Source organism: Fusarium venenatum (genome assembly GCF_020744135.1).
Source record: "Fusarium venenatum strain MPI-CAGE-CH-0201 chromosome Unknown EDB82scaffold_3, whole genome shotgun sequence".
Classification (NCBI taxonomy): domain Eukaryota; kingdom Fungi; phylum Ascomycota; class Sordariomycetes; order Hypocreales; family Nectriaceae; genus Fusarium; species Fusarium venenatum.
In genome coordinates, this window is record NW_027072131.1 from 4,981,011 (window position 1) to 4,994,858 (window position 13,848).

At 49.2% G+C, this 13,848-nt stretch overlaps 1 protein-coding gene across 1 annotated transcript; it reads right to left on the reverse strand.

Moving 5' to 3' along the window:
* Nucleotides 1-3,203: 3,203 nt before the first annotated feature.
* EDB82DRAFT_559063 (uncharacterized protein) lies at nucleotides 3,204-13,807 on the reverse strand (the record flags this gene model as incomplete). The annotated part of the gene is made up of 9 exons (XM_025728085.2): nucleotides 3,204-4,105; nucleotides 4,154-4,790; nucleotides 4,837-5,057; nucleotides 5,105-6,873; nucleotides 6,931-9,668; nucleotides 9,732-10,009; nucleotides 10,183-11,384; nucleotides 11,486-13,317; nucleotides 13,377-13,807. 9 exons carry the CDS (start codon nucleotides 13,805-13,807, stop codon nucleotides 3,353-3,355), a joined length of 9,861 nt encoding a protein of 3,286 aa, XP_025582488.2. The 3' UTR covers nucleotides 3,204-3,352.
* Between the last annotated feature and the right edge of the window lie 41 nt (nucleotides 13,808-13,848).

The window sequence follows — 13,848 nt, forward strand, 5'->3', positions numbered from 1 at the left end:
CCGGTGGAGTATCTTCAGGCTTTCCTATTCCTCCCCCAATCTCCACTGGTATCCCAGGATCTCAGAACCCTTCCAACTCCCCCGCTGGATCCCTACCTGGCAGTGGACCTGATGCAGATGTCACAACCTGTGCGACATTCACCATCACCGGCCCCAATGGCCTCCCCACCGTCATGGACTCTACTTGGGTCGTCCCTCTTAGCACCCTTTCCTTCGAAGCATCTTCTCAAGTCTCCGCCACCTTTGATCCCCAAGCACCAGTCTCAACCATTTCATCTGAACTTGGTCTTCCTACTGTTCCAGTTTCTGCATCTGGGTCACCCGAAGATGGATCTGGAGGTTTAGCCGCGACCACAAGCACAATTTTCACTATGATTGGTGCTGATGGCAGTCCTACTGTCGTTTATACCACTTGGAATATCCCAGCTGCCACTGTGTCATCCGGAGACCCAGGTGACGCTTCTGCCCCTGCCTCATCGGAAGACTTCATGACCATTACTGGGCTTCCTCCCTTTAGTTCCTCCGGCCTTGGTGGCGAAATCACTACTGTTACTGGCCCAAATGATGTCGCCCAAATCAAAACCTGCACCAGTTACACCGTTATTGGTGCTGATGGTCTCCCTACTGTCATTGATTCAACATTTGTTATTCCCGGTCCAGTTAACACTGATGTTACTATCGGTGGTGATCCTGAACTTCCCTCAGGGGCTTCCGATGCTCTTCCCAATAGTGTCACATCACCTGCTACTTTCCAAGTCACAAACAATCCCGAGATTCCTTCACTTATCCCCACTGCTGCCACTGGATCGGGAGGGTTGGGCAGTGATGGTATCACAACCTGCACCAGTTACACCATGATTGGTTCCGATGGTCTCCCAACTGTCGTCGACACAATTTGGGTCATACCTGGGTCTGCCAATACACAATCTGAGCTGCCAGCCAACCCATCATTTGTCTCCAACTCACTTCCAACCGGCTTGCCTTCTGGTTTCCCTGGCCCATTGACTTCCTCTGCAGGCATTCCTTCCGATGGCAACCAAGTAAGCGTGCCTGGTGTCATTACTTGCATCACTTACACTACTATTGGACAAAATGGTCTCCCTACCATTGTTGACACAACTTTTGTGATTCCTGTGGCTACTGCAACGCCTTCTGGAACAGGCCTGACACTCCCAACCGCCAATGGCGACGGCCAGACTGGTTTGTCACTTAACCCCAATGGAGCTTATACTACTACAACGACAGCTGCGATCATGGGCCCGGATGGTAACCCAACACCAACGGTCCAGACTATCGTCTTCAGTGACTCTTCCGCCCTCGGAGTTTCAGTCAGCGCCCCCCAAGGCGGAACCTCAGGTATTGTACCCTCAGGCATTTCTGGACCCCTCTTCACCTCTGGAGACTTGAATTCTCCTTCCACCGACACACCAAGCCTCAATGGATACGACGATGGTATCACCGGCGCTTCCATGCCAGCTATATTGACCGATGGTAGCGCCGCCGCAGAAGGTACATCTGTTACTGGTACAACCACCGGGACCCTCACCTGGACTGTCACCTCTATCACTAACCCTCCTGGTGCCCCCGTCTTCTCAGATGGAGCTTCTCAGCCCCCATTTGTGTCTGACCCTTCAAATGGTGTCCCTGGCGGACAGGCTCAGCCTGACTATGGATCCGTTGCCACTGAAAGCACCCTCTGGCCTCTTTCTGCTGTTCAGACCTCTACCTGGACTAACGTTATCAAGGCGGAGACCACTTCTTACACCTTCAACTATCCTCTTACCACCCTCGCTACCGTCAATGTACCCATGAGGCGGCTTGCTCGCCGCCAGTCCATGACTCCTTGGTCGAATTCAACCACTTCTTTGCTAAGTGCAACATCCGTATCCACAGTCACAACCTCTGAGACCAGTTCTCCCACGGTTTGTCCTGTAGGTGGAAGCATTGGTAACACCACCATTGATGTAAGTCCCCTTGTACCAATCATTTTGACTTTAACTAACTCTGCCCAGTTTGACAACTCTAAGCATGGTCCACTCTTCAACCCTGTTGAAAACATTTGGTTCTCTGGCGGCTTCCTCATCGCACCCCCAACTTCACAGCAGTCCCAGCCATACATCCCATCCTCTGGTGGCCAGCTCGTGGAGTTCGTCCCTCCCGCTCTTTCGAATACTACAACTACGATCTCTGGAGACGTTGCTCAGATTGGTATGGGTCCTCATGCCGTCAGCCCCTGTTTCCGCTTTGACTTCTTTGGTGCGAATCTTGGATGTGATGCTCGCGGAGATGAAAAGTGGTGCGAGTTTGATATCTCAGCCTATCGCTGGAATGAGACTTCATCCACCGAAGAATCGATCGCTTGGTCAGAAACCAAGCAAGTACCTGCTTGCCCTAAGTTCTCAGAGGGCGGTTACGAACTGACCCGGGTTGATCTGGATGGGTACAAGGACCTCTCATCGATCTTGATCACCTTACGTGTTTCATCAGACCTTCGAGTCTGGTGGGGAGATGATTTTCGTATTGGTTGGAGCGACAACAGCTGTATCGCTGCATCCTGCCGCGCAAATGCGCCATATCAGTTCGTCAAACGAGAGACGGTCATTTCCGCTCTGCGACAAGGTGTCTACCGGTGGACACCATATGAACTGAAGCGACTTGACGACAGTTTGGTATGGGAGTCTGCCAACTGAATTATGTCACGTTGCAAAGACCTTGTTTGCATTAGCAAATGGCGCGTTCATGTCGAGCGATTTGCTCTGTATTATTGTCACGATTTGAAACGAATTTTCTTGGACGGGCGGTGTAATGCTTGATGCCGGGACACGGGTTTAATTGAGAGGCAGTTAGATGAATGGGAAAGCATGATGTCAGATATGATCGGATAACTCTTAGCCCAAGTAATCAAGATAAGAATGCATTACTTCTCTCAAAACTTGGAGAACGGCCACCTTGTGAGCCCTGTGAATTCCATCACTAGGTAAGTGCATCGTCGTATGTTTCAATGTTTCAAGTCCCTTGATTGCTGTAATGCACTGCCTTTCGTCACAGGCCTAACAGAGCCTGTATGTATTGAATCCTACATATGGCCTGATTCAAAGTCAAAACCTCTCTTGATTATTGCTATTTGGTCTCTAACGATGATCTGCGGATGTGAAGCAAGTTTTGCTTGTGAACTCCGTGATAGAGATTCTGTAGGAGAGTTCCAGCCTAAAAATTCTGAGGGTTTGGAGGGCATGTCACTGTTTCATTCACGGTCATTACAACAGTACGACAAACTGTTCAAAGAATATATTATAGTATCATACATTCTGTTCCGAACCAAGTTGTTCACGTTCAACCATTATGTAATCAATCAATCACTTGAGGACGTGCTGCCATACTCGGACTCATCGTACTCGATCTCATCATCGCTCGCGTCGCTACAAGCTTCATTGGCACCCATGTCATCCACCCCGTCCTCTACATCGTCCCGTTGCTCGTGTCTATCAGTTGGAACATTGGTGGGGAGCGGGGCCACAGTATCGTTGCATTCGATCGAGACGGGTTCAGCCTGCTTGAAAAAGATGTGGTCTTCTTGTAGGCGTTTGCCTTGGCTGACAAAGCCCATTGGGCTGTGGGCAAAGTCCTGGCCTCGGCGACGGACTGCGAGCCATTCTTGCAAGAAGGTCAAGGGGGTCTGGACAAGCTGCTTCTGCTCGCATACAACGGGTACACTCACTTGGCCATACTCGCGACTGACTTCGTCGTCAGGACCTTCACCATCCGCTTCAACGCCACTTTCTGTGGTGCCCTCCTGGATTCCAAGCAGGGCGCACATGGAGAGATACTCTTCCCATTCAAAGTAAAGTCGTCCACTGTAGACTCCCAGTTCGATCTGCAACCAGCTTGGCGCCTTCCAAGACGAAGGCAGAGGGGGGATGCTATGAAAGTTCATGTCGTTGAACTGAAGCATTTTCCGGGTTATCGGTGCAGAATAAACAAGAAGATGCGTATTGACATTGACATTGAGGTCTCTCATGAGGGGAATCAGAGCTTCGGCTTCTTCGGGTATGATGATAACAGCGATGTCAGCGACTGAACTCCAAAGAACCCAGTTAACAGGGCGCTAAGACTTTGTCAGTACCGCTTAGCTCAATTACTTTGTAATACGTACCAAGAAATTGTCCATGGAAAGATCACCATGAGGTCTGATGGTCCGTCCGAATTCTACTGTTTCGAAAAGCTTGGATTTCGTGGCTCCGGATTGCACCTTGAATTTCCGACCAACACCAGTTCTTGCAAGCGCACGGGATACATGAATTAAGTAGTTGTTGTCCGCGGGGAGCCTGCCAGTTCTGACAAAAGCTTCGAGGCTGGCATTGAGACCCGGAAAGGAGAGCGCTGCATAATGCTGGGGCTTCTTGACCTGTCGAACAGATTCAACTTCAAAGGCAACCTCTCTTTCCTGCTCGACCTCTTGCAAAGCAGACGCATGGACTGCTTTGCCGGTATCTTGGAAGGTCTTTCGTCGGGCATTGAGTTCCTGAATAAACCTTTTCAGAATTTCATTGTCCGATGTCTGCATACCAGGCATGCGACTTTTCGTCTTTGGTTCGTAGAGATTCTGCAAGCTTTGCTTCTCATCTTGTTTGATCGCCTGCACATATGCCTTCCGCTCCGCCTTTTCGATTAGGAACTTAGGGTAGTCCAGTGCGGCTTGCATTCGTCGGCAGTAGTCCATGCCTTGAGAGTAGTAAAGGGGCTGTAGCTGCTCGATTTGGTCACAGGTATTGTCCAAAAGCCATTGGATACTACAGAAAATGTTAGTTGAGTTGATAATGTATAGAACAGACTTACACATCGGCCGAGTCGATTGGCTCGTGCATAGTTTTCCCCTGGAGATCTGCAATGCTTTGGTGAACTTCGGGAGGGATAAAGAAGGAAATTGCTTGCGTTGTCCCGAGCTGGCGAAGGCGCATGGCAGCTTGTACAGTGTGGTCCTTTGTTTGGCCAAGTCGGAGAGTAAGAGCGCCTTTCGCATCAGGAGGCAATCTAAGATCAGTACCGCGAGTGTGTGCCTGACTACAAGTTAGTATGATATTATTTGAAGAGTAATCTTACGCACCTCATCGAGATAGATCAGACAATTACTGAGGTCGTCGGCGAAAGGAGAAGCAATAAGGGGTGTTCTTCGTCCTTCCCTCGTCAATATCCAAGGTTTATTGTCCCCATCAAAATACAGGCCTGCCGAGGCATGGTGATCGATCTTCAACCATTGTCCGACCAAAGTGATGCTGTCCATTTCTAGAATTTGTGCACCAGCATCAATCAAAATGCGAATTGACATCCATTTCAAGCAATTGAGAAGATCAACTTCAGACGCTCTTCCAAATTTTGACTTGAGTATGTCTTGTGGCAGAATACAATATCTGTTTCGTGGATGAAGAAGATATGTAAGAACCTCGGCACTGGTGTGATGGAGACTCTTCAAGTCTTGCTGTTCAATGTTTAGCGGCAGCATTGTTCGGTTGTCGTTTGTACCGCTGAATCCTGTACTCAGGGACTTGTCTGTCAAGCTCTTTGAGCTGTCTGAAGTGGTGCCGAGTGATGATAGGGGGATATCCCAACCGTTCGATTGCAATTTCACTTCGAACTGTTTTGAATGCCGTGGGAACACAAAGTTGTTCAAAAAGTAATCGACGACAACACCATTGTACCGGACAATTTTCCATATCTCCCACAGCTGCATCTCATCATCCACGTTGATCGAGTTCCATGCCTTGAGAGATGGTGGAAAGTTCTCTGTGCTGCTTGTCCACGTATCGTACTCGGTTGAAGGATCGTCGGATTTCAAGATGTGTTCTAAAGACTGTCGAAGTTGAGACAGATTGACGCCGTCATAGTAGAACGCTAGACAGGTAAAAAGAATAGCCACGTCAGGATGGCCCCATTCGGACTGGTCGCTAGGAACACCTTTGGCATGAAACGGGACGGCGATCGGGTCACGCTGAGGGTGGAGGCCGTATTCAACGTTCCAGCGCTTCTTCAGTGTCATCATCAGGATACGGTTGACAAGGAGACCGCGAAGAATATAAATGGTTTGCCTCAAGCTAGGCTTATCTGGCGACAGATTGCGAACAAGTTGGATGCTTGTAGGCCGGGGCCTAGCCGAGGAGATGAAATCCTTGACAGCAACCCTATCTCTGGCCGGCATTGCCTGCTGGGTCAATGGGAGTATACCTCCGGCGCCTTGGCAGATATCTGTCGTCAGTCTACGGACCAATTCGTCCTCAACATCCTGTCGAAGGAAGAAGACAAAGGGAAAACCTCCACCCTCCCGGCGAATCACGCTGATAGAATGAGGGAATATGCTGGAAAGATCGTACAAATGGTTGTCAACAAGTCGAAGCATAGCTTCGGCAACAAGCCACCGGTGTGGGTGGCCGTCAACTGTCGTCTGAGAACCAGACGGATAGATGAGTTGAGTTCGGACTGCCAGGGTATAATCAGACTCATCAAGAATATCTCGTGAAACTCTGCTAAGCCAGTCGTGTACTTTGATCATTGGTCCCGCCTGCTGGGGTTGCTCATCCAAAAGTCGTTGTCGGCCACTGAGCATGAAAGACATGTGGTGTTCGGGCTGACAGATCATTACACCTGCGGACTTGAGCATCTCCAGATGAATAGAGTGATACGCTCGGATATTCCTCTCAGTTGTGGGTGTCCTTCGAGAGAAAGGAACGTGTCGGATACCACGACCTAGGATGCCTCCGAGCCTGGCTTGTAGCAACTGGGCCGTTTGTTGAAGCAGAGCTTTCGGTACAATGATTCGAACAAGTTGTTTTTTGTTCGCGAGAGCTGCGGCAGCCATCGGGATAATACAAGAGGTTTTGCCTGCATAATGGGTTAGTTACTACGAAGATCATGTCAATGATCTTTCCTATTACTTACCTTGGCCCATATTCATCTGTAGAACAGAGTTGGATCCGGACTCGGGCGAAATTGTTGCCAAGGCGACATCGATCTGGACAGGACGAATCATCATATCAGACTCGATTTCAAGAAGTAACCAATCTGGATATTCCTCTGGGCTCCAATTCGAGTGACCCTTGTTGGAGTCTTCTTCGTGGTACCTGCCGGATGTTTTCTTCAACGCCAGATCATGAAGGCGAACCTCTCTTTGGTATTTGGTGATATTGACTCCCATGTTCAGAAGAGCCTGTTTCATTCCACTCCCAAAGTGACAACCTTGGGATGCCACAGAACCGAGGCAAGAAAGCAAAGTAGATTTCGTTACAATTGGCCATAGGTTTCCAGCTTTGAGCCAGAAGATGCGCCTCTGTGAACATACATGACTAGGCACGTTGAGGGCTGAGCTGATGGCATAGAACCCGTCCTCAATGTTCTTTGAACTCAGTGAAATGGCGGCGTCCTGTGTCTGCATAATGCCAGTAAGTATTTTCGAGGTATCAAGCCGCTCAAATGAACTCAGGCTTTGCTGAAAGTCATTGGCGTAGCGGCGTCTGACTGCTGATTTAGAAGAGCCTAAGCGCTGAGCAATCGTTCTCAGTCTTGCAGCAGACTCAGTAACTTGCCTGCTTGTAGGGAACAACTCTGCGCCATTATTTGCAATGCCAGGAACCCGTAAATTGACACCTGTAACTGTACCTCTGTTACTCTTCCATGCGAAGTTTCCAAATTGTTGGCTAAAGTCATTTTCGCTCAGGAAAGGCCGCTCTGTTGAGCCACAAAATTCCGTCGGAGTGGGCTTGGCCTTCGAAGCCACCTTGACAATTCTGTACGGTTTCGCCAGCAGCTGACGCAGGTCCACAAGCTCGCCTCCTCGTATCCTCACGGCGTAAGCCTCCTCCGAGGAGGACACTGGAGGAGGTTCGTACCTATCATTCAGTGTACGTCGGTCAAGAATAGTTTGAACATCTTTGACATGTTCGGCCAGGTCTCTGTTCATGAACAGGCGTCTCCATTCTGGGCGGATAGCCTCCAAAGCAGGTCCGATATCAATCAGAAGTGAGCGTTCCAGGCCAGTTACAGTAGGCTCCAGGCATGGCCACTGGCTCAGGAGGTGATTGGCAAAGAACTTGCAGTCTTCTTCCACCTTGGTTTCATGTTTAGCTCGCTCGATTTGCAACTTTCTCAGAAGCTTTCCACTCGAGTATTGTCCCAGTCCCGCTGCAACACTCTCTTCTGGGGCGACTTTGTAGGGCTTGAGAAGTTGAAGGACATAATCAAGTTGTGGTGTCTGGTTAGGTTGAAAATGTTCGAACTCTTCCCACTGCGGGAGCTCAAGGTCTTTGAGATCTGTGAAAACTGCAGATGCGACCAGAGTTCTCAGAAGTGGCATGTTGGCATCCAAGTGGAACGACATTGGCCCAAGCAGGTACATCAATTTGTAACGGTCGGCTGCCGCCTCTCGAGCAAAGCGGACTAGCGGACCCCATGACTGAAGAATGTCGACCTTCAGTTTCTCATTGAGGGATGTCACCTCTAAAGGAGCCACGAAACCGCCAATAGTCCCACCTCGCGAGAGCATTTGAGCCAGTCCATCAGTAGTCTTAAAGCTTTTTGGCCATTGACAAATCAAGTGAACAACCTCCAGCACATTGCGATGCATGATGTTGTTGACAGTAGGGCGGTCTCGGGACGCATAGAGGCGGTTTGCGGGTGGCATGCGACTGGAAGCACTTTCCAAACATCTTTCAACGGCTTCTTGTCGCAACATTACTCGCGCGTGTAGGTGTGACTCACCAGCAGGAGGCAACTCTGGCTGTTCAATGGCAGCTTGGTCCTTTGTTGCAAATATTGCCAAAGTTGAAGAACCTCCTAGGATCTGATCCACTATAGGCCGGAACGCAGAGCTCTGAAGCCTCAGAGGCAACTCATCAATCAGGTAGTCTGTTCTCATCACTTGAAGGTCTTGGGGATAATAGACTCTCTGAGGCGTTAACTGAGCAATCCTTCGCAATACAACCATGGAAGGGGGCGTGAGTGGTGTCCATGGTTGTGAAATACCTGCTTGGAGCCACTGAATAGCCTCTTCGGTTCCAGTACGGCCCGTCAATGGGTCTGGCAGAAGGAAAGAGGTACAAGCATGAAGGAGCGCCTTGGTGAAAACCAGAGTAGGCTCTGGTACACAGTCAATCCTTCCTAAGGTCGTGTTGATGTTGAACCTACCAAACTTGCCTGTCGCCGTGATTCTCACTGTGACATGGCATCCGTCCAAATGCGCAACCAGATGACCCAAAGGTACCAAGATAGATCTATGCATGGGGTTGGTAAGGCTATTACATACTAGCTTGCTGCGTAGGCCGTACCAGGTCCCGGCATCCTGATTTTCGTCAATCTGGCATTGTAGTTGAGGTGATTGAAGGAGACGGTTCCTGTTAGTATGGAATGTAAGGCTAAGCCGTCGAAGCTCGACAGTAAGATTTCGACCTTCGGGCTGATACACTAGGATCTGATCACGATCCTCAAAAGAGTCGAGGATTCTAGTGACACGGTTGAATAGCGGGCTATAAGGGTTGACCACATAATCTTTAGCCGGTTTTCCCTTATAAAGTCGTTTCCTCGTGCAGGTAGAATCTCGGATACTAAGGATGAATGATTTAAAGTCATTGTCCGGCCAGGGTTTGGTTTTCCTGGTGATTAGGACCTCACCATTCCTTAGATTCCTATATTTGTTAGCCAAGATCTAGGACATGTCATGATATTCTAATTCAAAATGAAAAACTTACAGCCAGTGGAAACAATCATCCACAAATGGGCCTGGTAGGTCGGAATGAATGCCATTACGGAACATCTCTCGGGGTATGAGCTGCAATGAATATTGCTTGCGGAAGGCTCTCACAAGAAGTTCCCTCGTTTTACTGAAGCCGACATGAACTTGGTAACCGAAAGGGGATACGCATAGGATATATTGCATTCCGTTACGGTTTGACGGGAACGTCAAAAGAGATTGGTTCCCGAAAAGCTCTTCCAATACAACTGCATGATTCGGGTCTTGCGGGAGTTTCTATGAAGAAAATTAGCATTGTGTAATCAATAACGATCATATGTTGGACAGGGGGTAAATGAGTATATAAAAGACAAAAGAACTATAGAGATGGGGTGTAAGTACACCAATGCCTTTTCTATGGAGTCCTCTCGATGGCACCCCTTTTGGTCAAGCGGTCAGAATAAACTTACCCCCATTGGACGACCGTCCACGAGTAGGGTCCCTTGCACGTAGTTGTAAAAGACAGTCTGCTCCATAACATCATAAGCCTCGCCTGCTCTGGTGCGGCAAGAGATCCAGCCGGGCGCTTCAGGCTCCAGTTTCAGTTCATCGAACGTCCTGGCACATCCCTCCTCTTCTGGCCACATTTCCTGAAGTGAAAGGCGGAATGCGTCGGGATTCTGAAGGATAGATTCAGACACCAACTCAGAAAGCCGGTACGAAAGTCGAATGTCCCGAATGATGGCATGTTGGAGGGCCTTTGGCAGAGCTTCTAGCCTGACCACAAGATTGTCGTTCAGCATAATGCTGCTCTGAATGTAAATTTCCAGAGCCTTGCCGCCCAGCCCCAATGGCCCATGCGCCAGAGGAGTAAATGTGCGCTTGCACAAAATAGCAGCCCATAAGGCATATTGCTGAAATCTCTTGGCTGTCTCCGCATCTACAAACTTGTAAGATTCCACACGAAGGAGTTTGAACCAGCGGACGCAGGTAGCTCTTGCTCGTAGGAGGAGGGAAACTGCCTCATCGACTATGCTGGACATATTGGCCTCCCATGCGAAGTCCAATGCGCGTATCGTGAAGGTGATGATCAGCTCCATCAGGTGGGTTTCTCTCCAGTTGGCAGATAGACTATCAAGGCGAAACAAGAGCTGCTCAAGGAGTCTTGTACAGAAGTTCGGATCGCGGAATACTTCGTGAATGAGTCTGAAAGAACTTCCCTTGCTGTCTAAGGGGCCACACTGGGTATCCAGATAACACAGAAGCATCACAGTTGCCTCATTAGAAAAGTTCAAGTTGGCAGATGCTAGCTCCGTGAGGATTGATAACCAACGTCTGGACTTTCCGGACGCAACAGTCTGAAATGCAAGGTACTCGTGCACGTTGATTCCCTGTGGGCATCTAAATACTGTCGCCATGATCTCGTAAGACGAGGTTCCATATACACTCTTGGCGGAGGTATCTTGTATGATCTGAAAGAAAGTGGATTGTGGTGAGCGAGGGATCTGAAGCTTTACATGTTGTAAGAAGCTAAGATATCCTCGGCGACTAGGCCACCGCTTCGAGCGATCATCACAATAGGTCAACTTCAGTCCGCTGGGTCGGCAAACCCCAGATCTACCATCGTCCCATTCAACAGGAAATCTCAAAGTGGCGTAATGTGTCGTGAGAACTAAATAAATCACCATCGTCAGCACATTCCAGCTTGTTTTGCAAATAAAACAAAGGAAGGGGGCCACGATTCCCAGAGGAGAGACTATAATCTGAACTTACATGGCTTAGTGACTGATGCCAGAGAACAACTCATGGACGAATTGTTACAAAATTGATTCAATTGCTGATATTCCCGGGCCCAGCACTTTGGTTCGATGCTCTCCTCCGCTGGCATAGCCAAGTGCGATATGATAGCCCAGGTTACATCTCGATAGGTCGCCAAAGTCTGGGGACAGAGGAGCTCAAAAATGACAGCCTTCGCAGCGAATTGGTCCGAAGGCAGAGGATGTTCGTAGGCCTGTATTTGTATTCTGTTCATGGTCCGCTTTAGGAAACATCGGCGACAGTTGCGGTCATCGTGGACAGATGGAGCGAATGGATCGTTATCATCGACCAAGTACAAACATGTGCTCTCATCTACGTTCTTGGATAATCGAGCGTATTCTTCTGTCTTGGTTCTCCACTCGGTCTCCTTAGCAGTACGCACACCGGTGGCCCAAGTTTCGATTGACTCATGCAAGTCCTTCATCTCTTCAGACATTTCGGACGAGTCATAGAAGCGATGTGCAAAAGACCCACGGACCGGATCGTCGAAGATGCTCACAGTTGACCCTTTACAGGAAGCAATACGATCTTGAAGATAGACTTGGATCCGCTGAAGTCGCTTCATCTCAGCTACCGTCGGAAGGAGTAAAATATCAATCATCTCTGGACGGAAAAGAGGATGGAATTCTCCCAGGATAGGATAAAGGGAACAGGCCGCCTTATCCATGGTAACCCAAAGATCCATGATGTTTAGGATCATTGTGCTCTTGAGCTCGGAAATTTCCGTGTAAACGGGAGCTTGTGGCAGATATTCCTTGATAAAACGGCTTGCCTTTTCGATCCTTACGTGGGGAAACAAACTGCAGTCGTCGCAAAACTTGTTTTGAGCCGTCTCCTTCTTGATCAATTGGAAATGTTCACGAGCGAACGAGCACAGGTGTTGCTTGGCAGCCTCTGCAACACTGACAGTGTTCTGTTGGTTCAGTTCAAATTTCACAGGCCGAGTGAAGCCTTGCCAAATCTTGTACAGATGCTGTCCAGTGATCTTCAAGTCCACCTTCATATCTTCAAATGTTGCTTGTTTTGGAAGAATGGGGATAGTCTTGGTCATGGCGAGCTTTTGTTGCTTCCAAGAAACTTCGATAAGTTGAGTTGCTTTTGAGACTGCACTCTGAATGCCGGGGCTCAGGCGTGAGAACAAATACTCAACCCTGTCAGTTGTAAGGGGGTCTTGGGCCCTCTCGTTGTCAAGATCCAACTTGACTAGACGCCTGCAGATCTTCTTCTTGAGGAAGTCCAGCCGGTCGATACCAATGTTTGTTCGCTGCACATGGCTAAGGAACTCACTTAGGAGATGGGCCAACAAAAACTTGTACTCGATACGGCCAACCTCTCCCCCAAGACGCTGGGCAAGGTAGCGGGAAATGGCGACACGCAACACAAGCCAGTAAGGGAGTCGTTTCCAAGGTTTGTCTGCGTTCTTCCATAGGACATCGTCTCGCACCATCTTCTGTAAAAGGGTTGGTGCAAGTCGACGGCCATTCTGTTGGAGGATTCCCATGAGCATGGAGGATATGAGAGCGGGCTCAGAAGCATTCCGGTACTCTGGCATAGAAGTGCCAGCTTTGAGTGCATGGGCGGAGAACTCTGATAGAGTTTCACGCGACGCATTGTCGAGAAAATTGGCGAGGTGTGAAACGAAGCCATTCTCACGGAAAGTGTCAAGCGGGACAGCTACTGCACAACCAGGGAAGTTCCACTGAAGAGCGTTGTCAGTCGCTAGAATGTCTTCGTTACGAGCTGAAGCCTCGAAGGCCTCGAATACTACTGAGGCACCAAGTACCGGACTATTCGAAATGTCAGTAAGGCAGACGACGACTGCTATTCAGTTTTGTGTGCGACATACTCTTGGGATCGGCGAATGTAGAGCGCGCAATTCTGACTTGAAGCATAAACGACTAAAAAGTCCGACTCTCCAAGGTCATTCAGTTCTCTTGCAAGCACAGTACGATCGACATGTCCTCCGATGTGAATATTCTTGGTGGTATCGAGGCCACGTCGGATGGGCTCCCATACAGAGGCACTGTACTCATTGTTGGGAAGGTTTTGTAGATGCTTGACAGAAGCCAGCAAGCGTTGAGTGAGGGCATTTTGTATGCTATCGATGTTTGGGTCCTGTCTGTGAGGAAGGTTTGGGGGCAGCACAAGATGGTTATAGACTGCCTCGTCGAGTGACAAAGGCCGCTCCTGCTGGCCTTTCGCTTTACCAGCTTGCGGCGGTCTAGCCTGGGCCCCGTTTTGAGTCGACAACGGTTGACTCGTGGGCCTCGTGACCATGGTGCAGGATTTTCAGGAAATTGTTGTAGTAGGTAGTCACG